Source organism: Triticum urartu, chromosome 4 (assembly GCF_003073215.2).
Source record: "Triticum urartu cultivar G1812 chromosome 4, Tu2.1, whole genome shotgun sequence".
Classification (NCBI taxonomy): domain Eukaryota; kingdom Viridiplantae; phylum Streptophyta; class Magnoliopsida; order Poales; family Poaceae; genus Triticum; species Triticum urartu.
In genome coordinates, this window is record NC_053025.1 from 616,237,879 (window position 1) to 616,252,128 (window position 14,250).

General features: G+C 41.8%; 1 protein-coding gene across 1 annotated transcript; it reads left to right on the forward strand.

Moving 5' to 3' along the window:
• Positions 1 to 7,197: 7,197 nt before the first annotated feature.
• LOC125554447 (F-box protein PP2-B1-like) lies at positions 7,198 to 8,646 on the forward strand. The gene is made up of 3 exons (XM_048718004.1): positions 7,198 to 7,543; positions 7,628 to 7,746; positions 7,981 to 8,646. The coding sequence occupies exons 1-3, from the start codon at positions 7,232 to 7,234 to the stop codon at positions 8,510 to 8,512; spliced, it is 963 nt and encodes a 320-aa protein (XP_048573961.1). The 5' UTR covers positions 7,198 to 7,231; the 3' UTR covers positions 8,513 to 8,646.
• Positions 8,647 to 14,250: the final 5,604 nt, after the last annotated feature.

The following is a 14,250-nucleotide window of genomic DNA, read 5'->3' on the forward strand; positions in this document are numbered from 1 at the left end:
TTGGTATTGATTTGCTGCGATGTAAAAAAACAAGCAAAAAATAGCAACTGGCACTGGGCACTATGTCAATAGGTTAGTCCCAAAAAATGACATAAAGCTGCTATAAAATGATTGTAAAACATCCTAGAATGATAATATAACAACATGTAACAATCAAAAATTATAGATATGTTGGAGACGTATCAGCTATCACCTGGCACGATAGGCGACGCTAATTGGATAGGTGGGGTGTTGGTGTTCATACCTTGCTGAGGCTGCTTGGTCGTGGGTGTGCTCCCGGCCGCCTCAAGAGGCAGCAGACTCTTCAGCCACAACATGATCCAACTCTTGCAATCGCCAAGCTGCCGTGGGGTCTCGTTGTCATCTCCCCCTAGTGCTACTGGAGGAGCCAAATTCTCGTGGCCCGGTTTGACACTGGCCACGGAAACCTTGAAGACGTCAGGGGGGATCGGCCAACTGTGGAACAATTCTTCCTTCGGCTTCAATATCGTCTCCTTTCCCACGTCCACCTTCTGGCCGCTGCTGGTGTACAATATGGTGCACGGGGTTACGTCGGCCTACAAAGACATGTCTGTGACGTGAGACATCCGAAAGGCAACGGAAACGGGATATTATACATATATTGAAGAGGGACGGTGTGACAGGTACTGTGAGAGCATCGAGCTCAACCAAAGATGAAGCCCTATCGAGCACACCAGAGACGAAGGACGGGCTGCTATGAGCAGGTGCGGGAGCAAGTGGGGTTGCATGAGCAGGTGCTGGTGCAACGCTAAATGAGCTGCTCCTGAAGAATTTGAAAAGGGGAAAGTCCGCTGCCTCTTTATCTGGATTTTCCTTGGTCCAATTGACGATAGCCAGAATCAAGACACTATACGAAGCTGCCATTTCCTATTTTGCGGCAGCAACTGCTGCTTTGACTGTCTCAGCTGCTTTCTTATCAATTGCAATCTAAACCTTCTTGTCGATGTTTTCTTCGTTTAACCTTCGTATTTCATTTCTCTCCTCGATGTTCTCACGGTAGTACTTCTTCTATGTTGCGCCATCTTCGACGCCATGCATGCGTCCATATGACAGCCGAGTGTCCACCGGGAGTCCTTTCAATATGTTCAAGGCCCGGTTGAATGGAGTGTCCCACTTGGGCCTCGCCAACGCCTTACACGGTGAGTCGCTTTTGGCTGCAATCATGTGCTGCTCTTTCTGCAAAAGGAACGTGGATCGTTTACAAATGTGACTAAACATGCAGTCGAATTGATCAGAAGCTAAAATTAGGGGGTAAATTAATAATTACTAGCAGTCTCATGAACTCCTTCGTGGCCGCGTCTATATGGAAAACCTTGTTGACTGGGTCCCGACGGTACCGGGCCCTGATGACGTCACGCTCCCGTGGGACGGTGAACTCCGCCAAGGGGTCTGGGATCCTTAGACTTTCGTGTCCCGCGCCCTCCTTGGCCCAAATGGGCCTCTTCCCCATGTAACCATGGCTTCCAAGGTAGTGTCACCCCATGCTCCTCTCTTGAAGCCCCTTCATGTACTCCAAATTTTCTTTGGCAGCTTCGGCAACGTAAGCATTCTTGAATATTTCGAACTGCTCTTCCGTAATTGTCGGGATATCCTTTACAATCTGGGAGTAGGGTTCCTCTTTGATGATGATCCGATGTTTCACCCTTACTTTCCAGGTGGACAATGCACCGCTAAACTTGCCCATGGCGCGTCTGTTTATCTTCTTCATTGCCGGGTCTTTCCATGGTCGAGTATATTTCATTTCATCCCGGCCCGGGAACAAGAATCCCTGGTGCAGCTTCATTAGGAGGGAGTGCTCCATATTTGGTATCTTCTTTAATTTCCCATCATTGATGGTGGTGGTTCCCCATAGGATGCAGCCTATTTGATTGTCGTAGCATATGCGCGCTTTTGGCTCGAAATTGCCGGGGTCCACCTCCGTGACCACCAGTCTAGTAGTATTGAGCTGGTCTGGGCGCCGTATCCTCTTCGGCTTTGGTTCTATAGTGGCTAATCGCCAGTCTCGGTGCCGATGTCAGTCTCGGCGCCAGTCTCGATGTCGGTCTTAGTCTCAGATGTGACAGGTGGACACTGCAACAACAGTTGCTCCTCGAGATAGTTCAAATAGGCATCTGTCGCCTCATAGAAGTTGCAATCACCAAAACCCTGTCCTTCATCATTGCTACCCATGTTTCCTATGATTATATCTAGTCAATTAATTCTAGACATAATAAAATGAATAATGACATAAAAAAGGCCTATGTTTTGCAGGACTATTGATTCATTCCTGTTGTGGCAAATCCCGGGCACTCGATATGTCCTAGTTTGTAGCACAAGTCATGCCTCAATTCATGGAAAGTTTTGGCATGACCTTTGCTACAAAGTGGACAAATCGAGCGCCTGAAATTTGCCGAAACGGAACAACATTCCGGCAAAACATAGGCCACTTGGAATCATTCACTGTAAACAACAAAAGGCCATTTGGGCACAATCGAACCACTTCAATGTTGCATATAACAGGACCACTTAAGAACTTGTACATGAGCAACTAGAAAAGTAGATATGCATGAGCAAACACTATTGAGGAATTTGCATATAGCATGACCACTTCAAACTTGCATCTCCTAGTGTTTGACACTTCAAGAAAATCTATACAAATCTCATGCTCTCTCAAACTCAATTCAAAAACCAAATATAGATGGATGAACCCAAGAAACCTAGAACCTTTACATATTTCTGTCCTAAATTGTTGTCCTAATATAAATTATGAACCCTAGAACTCAATTTATGTCCTAAATTTCAAATTATGAACCCTAGAACTCAACTTAAATTATGTCCTAAATTTCTGCCATAATAAAAAATCAGTAAAAATTAAGAACCTACTGGACTTGCAACACTAATAGATATTTATATTTTTATATTAATTTTTTCTCTAAACTAAACCCTACTGCCCTAATTAACATCTAGTTAAACCCTACTGCCCTAACCCTACTATCCTATTACTTAAGCATGTACAAGTACTAGCTAATTTGATGAACCCTAACTAATTAGATGAACCCTAGCTACTTAAGCATCTATAACTACTTAAGCACCCATTAATGAATCCTAGGAATCATACAACTACTTAAGCATACATTGGGTCCAGAACAACTATACAAGTACTTAAGCAACTATACAACCCTAAAATATATTTAGTTAACTACTTAAGCATATACAAATTTGTCCTAAAAATTATATTTAGTTAACTACTTAAGCATATAAAAGTTTATCCTAAAAATTATATTTAGTTAACTAAATTGGGTGCACAACAACTATACAACCACTTAAGCATCTACAAGTACTAGCTAATTTGATGAACCCTAACTAATTAGATGAACCCTAGCTAATTTGATGAACCCTAAAATTTGATGAACCCTAGGAATCCTAGCTAGGCAGAGGTAGGGGAGGAGGGGGGAGGTGTAGGCGTGTGCTCACCTCGGGCGCCGGCAGAGTTAGGGAGCAGGAGGAGGCAGAGCAGCCGAGGGAGGGGGCGCGCGGTGTCGAGGCCGGGGTCGAGGCTCGGGAGGGAGGGCACTGAGGGAAGTAGACAGCGTGCGAAGGGCAGCAGACGGCGTGCGGAGGGTGATGGGAGGGCGCGCGGAGGCTGACTGCGATGTAGGGCGACGGCGGTGGCGACGACAGAGGTACGAGTGGGGATTTGGGGGAAGTGGCCGGGGGGGGGGGGGGAGAGAAACCGCGGGGGGTTTAAGTCAAACATAGCGGTAGCGCCGGTTCGGAAAAGCGGTATATCTAACTTAGCTATAGCACTGGCTACTAAAACGTGCTAGTGCTATAGGCAGTAGCTATTTATTTTCCTTTTTTTTCTTTTTTTCCTCTTCCTTTTCCTTTTATTATTTACTTTTCTTGTTTTTCTTTCTCCTTTATTTAAGGAACTTATCTATAGCGGGGGTATACAGAACACGCTACTGCTATATTAGCTATAGCTAGCGCTTGTTCTAAACGCATGCTACTGCTATGCCTTTCTCCTTTATTTTACTTTTTCTTTTATTTTCCTTTACATTTTCTTTTTTCCTTTCTCCTTTCTCTATTTATTTCATTTTCATTTACTTTTCTATCTGTTTTTCATTTTATTTTATTTTCATTAGCAATAGCGCTTCCCCAGAAAACACATTGTTACAACCAACTTAGCGGCAGCGCGTTTTCCCTAAGATCGCTACTACTATTCCTAGCCTGCCGAGAACAGTGTGGGAATTGTAGTAGTAGCGCTTTTTCTTGCAGAGGCGCTACTGCTACCACCATAGCTATATCGTGTTTTGAGACCCAAAGCTACGGGTAAATAGCAGTAGCGCTTTCTTTTGACCAGCGCTACTGATAATCATCTGTGTATAAGGTTTTCCCTACTAGTGATAGGAGGGAATACATTCGTGCCCACAACGTCATACTTACACAAAATCTCTGGACATGAGCACGTCATGATTTGGGTCATGGTATGTTTCTCATGATGCATTATCTTCATATTTTTCTCTCACGTAGCCAAATTTCTCATAATTCTATTGGATTATCTTGTCTTACTTTTATAGTATACAGAGTAAAACAACTATCAGTTCTATGATTAAGAGCATGGGCTAATCATAAATATGATCTAAGTTGTTTTATTATTATTATTTAGTCCAAATTTCATGAATTTTAACAATGATACCACATTGATTAGTGTAGAGAATGATAAACTATATCATTTCAATAACTACATATATACTAAACCACATCGGTTAGTTCATAGATATTAACAATTCAGTTCTTTAGCATATCTTGAAATTTGATAAGCAATCAACGAAGAGTCTCCGGTGCAAATTCTACACCCGCATATAATTTTTTTTGACTATTGTGATTTTAGAAAAAAAATTAAAACACCTCTTTAGTGTGATGTAGTGAATATTTGATGGAAATAATTAATATTAAGGGTTAGAGATAAAGCATGCAGTTTGGCAGGACGACTTAATTGGTAGTTGAATCATATCACTATTGTGGTATTCTATGTTTTCCAGTGCCACTTTGTTACATCATACATTTAGCATACTCATAGCTAATAGATCTGCAAATGGGTAAAAAGTTCTGCTAATTTTACAAATACCTCTTTTAGTGTGGCGTGTTGACTTCTCTTACACAAAGAGTCAATCTCATAAGGCTTATAGATGAAGTAGTTTGCCAGGACCACATAACATGTTTGCTTAGTCATGCCCTTTTCCAAAAGCTCCACCTAATGTTCTGTTTGTTTTTTCTTCAAATATGTAAACAATAAATAATAAATATACAAATAGGTCATTGTGTTCCTCATATTTTCCCTTTAAAAAGCTTATCTAACAATCCATAATGACTATCTAACAAGACAATGATGTATTGAGCGCGATGCATGGTTTTCTTATGAAGTCACATCAATTTCTGCGAGATAAAAATAGCTTAGATAATTCCACAGAGCATCCCCACGGAGAAAAGACAAAGAATTGACCTCAGTGGCAATAACGTGTCGAGTAGAGCTACATAATAGAAGTGCAAGTGTCACATCACCTTGCAAAGTGAAGCTCCTATCAATATTTAGTCATTGCCTTTCGGTGAAGACCTTATATTAAAGGCCAAAAAATGTAAAAAAAATGAATGTACATTTTATTTCGAACACTCCCATGCCTAACCTCATTTTCTCAGGTTTTCTTTGGCATGTATGTCGTTCACATGCTTGCACATTTCTAGAACACAACATTCTGTTAGTCAAGAATTCAAAGCTCACGTTTCATAATTGTTTGGGAACATAATTGTAACTAATGTATTTTGCCTGTTTTTGTTAATTGAAATTGCAAATCAAAACATGTTTTAATCCCCATGAAGCTCAATTGAAGTTTATTTGCTATATGATTGTACACATAATTATACCAAAACATGTTGTATATCCTTACATATAATATCTATATCATGGGAAAATTGTGGATTTACACTTCATACTTGTATTTGAATGTGACTGAGTATTCAATAGTCTCTTCGCTGATAAGTTAACTAATGAAAAATAAACGATACATCTATGAAACTTCATTACCTCTTTATATCCACATTTCTACAGGTCTAAAGTGACTTTGTCCGGTGGCTTGAATGGCTCGCCAATAGGTTGTTTATTTGTACCAAGCACAAGTAGAGCTCCTTTGTTCTATTGTTTGAGACCATGTGTTTCAAAGAAAGGATCAAAAGCTCATTTGTGTGCAGTTACAAGCTGTTGAATGGCTGGGTTAGTAGCCAGGCTCAAAGATACTACGAAATACAAGGACCTATCATATGTGTGGTTGGGGAATAACAACAGAACATACATATAGGAGAGAAGCTAAATAGGGCTATAAGTGTGGCTTGCAATCCGAGGCCGCCTCCTGGCATCCCTGGCCCCGAACCCACCCCCGCACCAAGCCTTCGGTCTTTGGCCACTGAGCATCGTAGGAGAGGGAGAGAAAGGCCACTCCTTCCCCACCCCATGAGCTCGCGGGATCACCAGAGCACGGGGGCAGGGGGCGGTTGAGCCTCTGTGATGTATTGCTATCTTTTCCGTCGTATTCATATTTTTATGTATACTTGAATACCCTACGTTGTAACGGGATAGAAATATTCTAGTATATTAGCTCGTGACTTACCTGCCCATTTTAATATGGTTCTGTAAATAAATGTTTATCAGATCCTATCTGTGATTGTGTAAATAAATGTTTGGTAAATCAATTAAGAAGAAATTGGTACAGAAGGTAACTAATTAAGGTAATTGATTAGCGTACGGGGAAGGTGCGAAAAAAAGTGTGATGGAACTAAAAAACGGTTGGACGAAAAAAACCCATGAAGGAAGGTGATGTGAGGGGGAAGAACCGGTTGACGAAGCGTTCTGCTCTGCTGGTAGGAAAAGAAATACTACTCTTTTTTTTAAGAAGTGGAGAAATTAGAGATATCCTAGATTACGTTTCTCTCATCTTTATTGCATCAAGAGCAAAAAAAAAAGAACACCAGACCAAGGGTTAGTCATAAATACGTGTGTCCTGTGTTCTACAAAAAAAACGTGTGTCATGGTGGTGTGCTGAGTCAAATGCTGTACTTCTGTGTTTCTAAAAGGATTTGGAAAAGAATATAAAACGGCAAAACAAACTTTAATTTGCTGCGTGGGCTTATTAAACGCACGGGCGCTGCCTGGCTAGCTACTCCGGGGTTGGTCCATATGGAGGTGGAACGCGTGAAGAAGCTGGCGAGGGAAGAAGAAAAGGCCCAAAGCAGAATAATCCAGGGAATCCCGGAGGAATGTCTGGCGAAGGCCATCGGTCTGACCTCGCCAGCCGACGCCTGCCGCGCGGCCGCAGTGTCCACCGCGTTCCGGTCGGCGGCGGACTTGGACGCGGTGTGGACACGGTTCCTGCCGCCGGACTGCGACGCCGTCCTGGAGCGGGCCGTCCACCTCGTGGATGCTCCCTCCAAGAAGGAGCTCTTCATAGACCTCAGCAACGAACACGTCGTCCTCGACGATGGCAAAATGGTCTGTCGATCAGCCCTTTACTTTTGCAGTTGCACTTAGCTTTCTGACGATGGATTTGGTTAAACACGCATGGGCTATCACTAGAGTTTTGGGCTGGAGAGATCGAACGGCGCCAAATGCTACATGTTGTCAGCAAGCGAGCTGGTAATCGAATGGATGCATGAAAATCTTTACTGGACAAGGAGGACCGACCCTGATTCAAGGTATACAGATGTACTAGTATACTTTATTTTTTGTTTATATATATTGTTTAATGGATTACTCTAGCTAGCTTGCCTTATAGTACCACTAAGCAGTACTGGTAAGTGGTAAGCTAGGTGTAAGACTGGTAGGACTCGCTTACTACTCTCTCCGTCCCAAGATTCTTGTCTTAGATTTGCCTAGATACGGATGTAACAAGATTGCATGTTGATCTGTTTGACAATGAACTGAGATAGGTTCTCCAAGGTGGCAGAGCTTCTCTCAGTCTGCTGGCTCCACATCTACGGCACGATCAACAGCAGGGAGCTCACTCCAGCCACCCACTACGCGGCCTACCTCGTCTTCAAGCTCACCCATGATGCCTCAGGCCTCAGCTCCCCGCGGCAGACATCGTTCGTCAAGGTAGGTGGCGGGCCGTGTCTCCAGTCCTGCCGGCCTTCCAGCACCAGCGGCGGTGCTTCTTCATCCCTGCTGGTGGGGAGCACCCACACAGTGTCTCTCCATCCCTGCAACCGTGCTTCATGCACCCGTAACGGCGCTGCGGCTGCGGAGCCGCACGAGCACGAGCAAGGAGGAGGAGTCGGCGGTGTCGTGAGGTACCCGCGGCATCGGGTCGACGGGTGGTTGGAACTGGAGATGGGCGACTTCCACACGGACACGGACATATGCGGTGGGGATGATGTTATGATGGAAGTGCATGAGTGGGAGGAGCTCAAGTGGAAGAAGGGACTCATCATCGAAGGAATCGAGATCAGGCCTAGAAATTAATAATGGTGAACAAATTAATCTCCTCGTACCATATTGTAAGTCGTGACTAAATAATTTGTCTCGGTTTGTACTCTTTGATCGACTGTTTGAATAAGAATATGTTTTAACACGGTACAGCACGCGCAACACTGTTGCATGGATTTCCTAAATCGTTGTTGTTTTGGTTGTGTGTGATAGAGGGGGTCCATCCTATACGATTCAGAGAATCGTTTGTGATAGGGCGAGCGGCTACTGATGATTTTCTAAAGTAATCGTATGCAAAGTCGCGGACTATCCCACACGTTAGACCTCGATGTTACATTTGTGATCCCCGAGACATCCAAAACGATTACGCGGATATACTCGTATGCAAAAGATGGAATCACAAACATTTAATCTACCTATCTGTTTGCGATAGGTACATTATCACAAACGGTTAATAACGGTAAAATGTGTGTGGTGCCTCTACTATCATCTGCGTGTTCATTTCATAACTCCTCAGTCATCTTTGTGTACATCATGACTCAGTAAAGCTTCTAGTGCATGAACATACTTCCTCTTTTTTCCTTTGATCCAGTAGATGCAGTAGTATTTCTTGAAGATTTCACCGAAGCACAAATGATGCAGTCCTGGATCTTCTCCTTTTTCCTTTTGGCAAGGCATGTTGTGATAATCGTGCGCTTGGTTGGGAGGAGATGTCGCCTTGCTTGGGACGGGTGATAATCAACCTGCTCACGAGAGGGTTGGGATGGCGCCTGGAAATCCCGTCGAGCTCAGGGTTGTGGGACTCCGGAGGCCGCTGGCGAGCCCTCCATGGCCACAATGGCAGCAACCTCCATCATCGCGAGATCCACGACGACTCGGGAAGGGAAAGGAGCGGCGTATTCCGGAAACGCAACTATTCGAGTTTAATGGAGGTGGTGAATCCAGCTGGTTGATTATCCAAAACTACAGGGTTCCTTTTGTAAAGTTACTAATAACGGACGGGCAAAATCATTAATCCCTTTATTAGTAGGTATAGACTAAGGCTAGATGGACCAAAGCAAGACTAAAACTAATCGAGCAAAGTCGTTTAGTCAGCATCATGGATGCGTCGACGTACATGCACGCATGCTCACATGTACAAGCCCCATCATGATAGTCCGGCCATAGATGCCCATCAGATCTTTGCATTTTCAGAGTACAACTACTTGACGCTGCATTTTGGCCATCTTAACAAGGATTATTTATCTCTCTTCTATTTATTTTTCGAAGACATACATGAAAAGTACTTTCGCTTCTACTCCTACAAAGTAGTTGTCCTTTTGAACAAAACTGTACAGAGTCATACTTCTGAAATTTTGACAACTAAAATCTTTAAAGTATTTGTACCAGATACCTGAAATGACAACTTTTCAGAGGAGAAAGAGGGGTTTGGTACACGGAAATGCTTGGTATCGCTTACAACGAGCGATACCATAGTGAATACCCACTGTGCGCTCCTAGTCGGCCGGCCCGTAAGCGGGTACTAACATTGTCAGGATGATCGTTCTTTCGTTCCAGTTTTAAGAAGTTTCCGAAAGGTTTTAAAAGGTTGCTAGCAAAAAGGTCTGTGCGGAAGAAAGAAAATCATAATCTTGAATGGCCATGACCACATTTTGCTCCATCACGGAGATACAATATCACTCTCAATTTCAGGAAATCATCAAAAAATATTGAGATCATGAATATTTTTAAAGCTCGTGCAGAAATTTGAAATCACAAACATTTTCCCAATTCATGAATATTTTTACAAATTTTCAAATATTTTCTAACATCAAGAACATTTTTTGAATTCATAAACATTTTATACCATTTGCAAGCATCTTTTCAAACAATTTTCTTGAATCGCAAAAAATTTGGCATTTGGTGGAACAATTTTCGAAATTCACGAATATGTTTTTGATTTAACGAATATATGTTTTATTTAACAAACGTTTTTTGAAATGGATGATCACTTTTTGAATTAGAGAATTTTTATGAATGAGTAAACTATTTTCTAACCCGTTTTTGAAATTTTTACGATTTTTTTCGTTCATGAACATTTTTTGAATTAGTAAAAAAAATCAATTTCATAAATAGTTTTTAATAAACAAAGTTTTTAAACAGTCATAATTTTTTTTTATTTCTCCAACATTCGTTATCAAAATTTTGAATAATTTTCAAATATAAAAATATTTTTTAAATGACACGAATATTCTTTTGAATCCACAAACATTTTATGATGCATTAAATATTTTATTTCGCAACTAACTTTTTTTCAATTTTCCCAAGTTTTTTTAAGTCCCAAGTTATTTAAAGTATAAAAAATAAAATAGAAAAGAAAAGAAAAATTAGAAAACAGGCTGCCCACACATGGGCCGGCAAAAACGGACGAGCTGCGTCTTCTCCTAGCGCGCGGAGCACTGTATAAGGATATCGATACTCATGGGCAGGCTAAGGCGGGGTATTCCCCTGTGTGCAACTTTTTTTTATCACTTATAGTAGATGGCATTCGTCTGTAATATTTTGTAACTTTGGAAGCAATATTCATGACTTACCGCCAGAAGTAATAGCTGATTTATTATTAGGTAGAGATAGAGATACGTCTGTTTAATTAAATTGTTCCCCTTTTCCTTTCTTTTCTCTACTGGTTGACTTCAGGTTTGATTTCCTGCCTTTTATTTTTCTTCACTATTTGTGGTTTTTATTTTTCTACTTTATTCAACTTCATATTAAATTTTTTGAATTCGGGAAAAAATTCAAATTCGTAAATAATTTTTAAAATTCGTGAGGATTTTAAAATTTCATGAATTTTTTTGAAACTCCTGAAATTTTTAAAAATCCGTAAATATTATTCCAATTCGAAAAAGAAATTCAAACTCATGAATACTTCTAGTTTGTAGACATTGATAAAATTCACCAATATGTTTAAAAATTCATGGTTTTTTAAAAATTATCATTTCAAGAAAAATCATAAACTTTTTCTAACTCATGAACATTTTTCCAAGTTATGATTTTTCTAAGTTCTTAAAATTCATGAAAAGAAAACTAAGTTTGTAAATATTCATCAAATCACGGTTAGAAACGGCAAACCAGCGAAATAAACATTGTCCGGAAACGGTCTGAAGAAAATTACTCCTCTCTACAGCGTCTTCGGCCCACCTTGGCGCCTATATGTGAGTTCTCACTTGGTGCTGGCTACGACCGACGGAACGAGTGACGGGGCACGGCTTTGTCTCGCCTATTACAAGAGGCTAGATCGTCTCCCCTTAAATGGACCAAATTTTGGGCCCGGCCAGTTCTGGCATGTGAAATTTTGTATTATTTTAGTTACAATCATACGTTATTCTTTTGTTCCTTTTTTTACATTTTTTTTCGAAATAATCTTGATCCATATATTCCAAAAGATAATTTACAGAAAATAATAAAAGCGTTAATCATGCTCCTAAAATATTCATGCATCGTAAAGAATGTTTGCACAACTTAAAAAATGTTGATAGCATTAAAACAATCATGTGCTTCAAAAATATGTTTGAAATATTTTTAAAAATGTTTATACAAAGCGAAAAGAATGACTATGTAATAGGACAAATGGTTTGTACCATTCAAAAACCGTTCCGAATACCAAAAAGTATTCACAAAATAAAAAATATTACAAATTTGCTTAAAGCGATCTAAAATTTAATTGTTTGTGCAACCAAGAATGTTTGCACATTTTCAAAAATGTTATTAACTTAAAGTAATATTCGATAATTTAAGAAATTATCCCATATTGTTAAAACAAATCTTGAATTTAGACGTCTTGAATTAAAAATATTTAAAAAGGTAAAACATAAAAAAGAAAGGGAAAAAGGAAAAATCCAATTTTTTTTAAAAAAAACTAAGAACCATGGAGACAAAATTATATATAAATGAGAAAATAACCGAAGAAAAGCTTTCAAAACCTTGACAAAACCAAGGCTGAAAGCCTAAATGGCCGACCGAAGGCATCTATAGAGAGGGTGCGCGTTAGATAGGAGGAAAAGGGCATGCCCAGTGCAAGAGGAGCTATATATGTTTGCTGAATAACATGAGTATTTTTCATGAACAAGAGAAGAATTTCTGAAGTTGGTTCGTCTTCAAGCTGGTAAACGTGCATCAACCAGCTTGCGCTCAGATCTTGTGCAGATTATATATCAAGCACCCGAATAGAACAGATGGCCCTCGGAAACAATCTGATCGAATCCAAGGTAGGATTAATTGTTGCACTTGCATGTAGTAGGGGTGTAACAAGAGCTATATATGTGTGGGAACACAACAAAACTGCTAATCGGCTAGTAGTCACCTACACAGCTCGCGGCGGTTTGCCGACCAGGTCGTCTCAACACATCAAGGACAGCGCGAAGAGCCATGGTCGCCTTTTTTTTTTTTTGAAAAATTTCCAATCTATTCATCTTCAATCATAGTAGTACAACGAAAACTAGAAATACTAAAAATTACATCCAGATCCGTAGACCACCTAGTGACGAATATAAGCACTGAAGCGAGCCGAAGGCGCGCCGCTGTCATCGCCCCTCCCTCGCCGGAGCCGGGCAAACTTTGTTGTAGTAGACAGTCGGAAAGTCGTCGTGCTAAGGCCCCGTAGAACCAACACACCAGAACAGCAACCGCCGCGGATGAAGAGTGTAGATCAAAAGGATTCAACCTGAAAACGAACGAAGACGAACGACGAACAGATCTGAGCAAATCCACCAAAGACAGATCCGCCGGAGACACAACTCTACACGCCCACCGACGATACAAGACGCATCACCGGAACGGGGGCTAGGCGGAGAGACCTTTATTTCATCTTCAGGGAGCCGCCACCGTCTCGCCTTCCTGAGCAGGACACAAACCCTCACAAAGCTCGAAAAAAGATCTAAAAACGGAGCCCTCCCACCGGCAAGGGCCGAGATCCACTCCGCCTCCATGGCCATACGGCCACCGGAGACAGAATGGACCGGTGCCGGCGCCGGTGGGAGGCAGAAAGCTGGGGTTCTTGGAGGCGGCGGCTAGGTGTGCGTCCGTGTTGTATTTAGCCATGGTCGCCTTGCCGACATGGCCGAATCTGAATCCTCCCTCTTTCTTCCTGTACAACATGTTGTTTACCTCCCCTGAGCTGCACCATACACACACACATACGCCATCAGTCCAGTCTGTATCGGTTCAGTTTGGTAGACGACATCAGTTCCATGGTATGAAGCAAATGCAGATGCAAAGCTTACCGGTCGTGCTGCTCCAGGCATCGTCCACCGTCAGCGGCGCCATCCGGATCAAACATCCCGCCGCGCATATCCTGCAACCAGTTCGTGGCACCTTTTCTCAGAGGCAAGAATGTATATATACCAACTCTGATCGCAATACTAGAATTCCCTTCTTGGTACAGAACTATCAAGAATCAATCTTGAATTCTCGCACGAGGTGGCAAACGAAAGGTGTATAATTGTCAAACTAAATAGGCCTGACAGTGTTCCATTTTCTACATACCCAGCAACAACGGTTCAGTTAGTACCAAAGGTTCAGCAACAAGTTGACTACCTTGGTGAGGACGGTCTCCTCCAGATCGGAGTCCGAGAGCCCAACAGCAACACAGAAGACCGGAACAGAGTCCGAGAGCCCTTCATGTGCGCGCGCCGTCAGTCTCCTACTCCTTGATCTCCCTGAGCTTCCCTTCCTCAAGAACTACTGACTATCCTGGGTGCACTCTGCACCAGCCAGCCAGAGTTTATCCATGCACCATA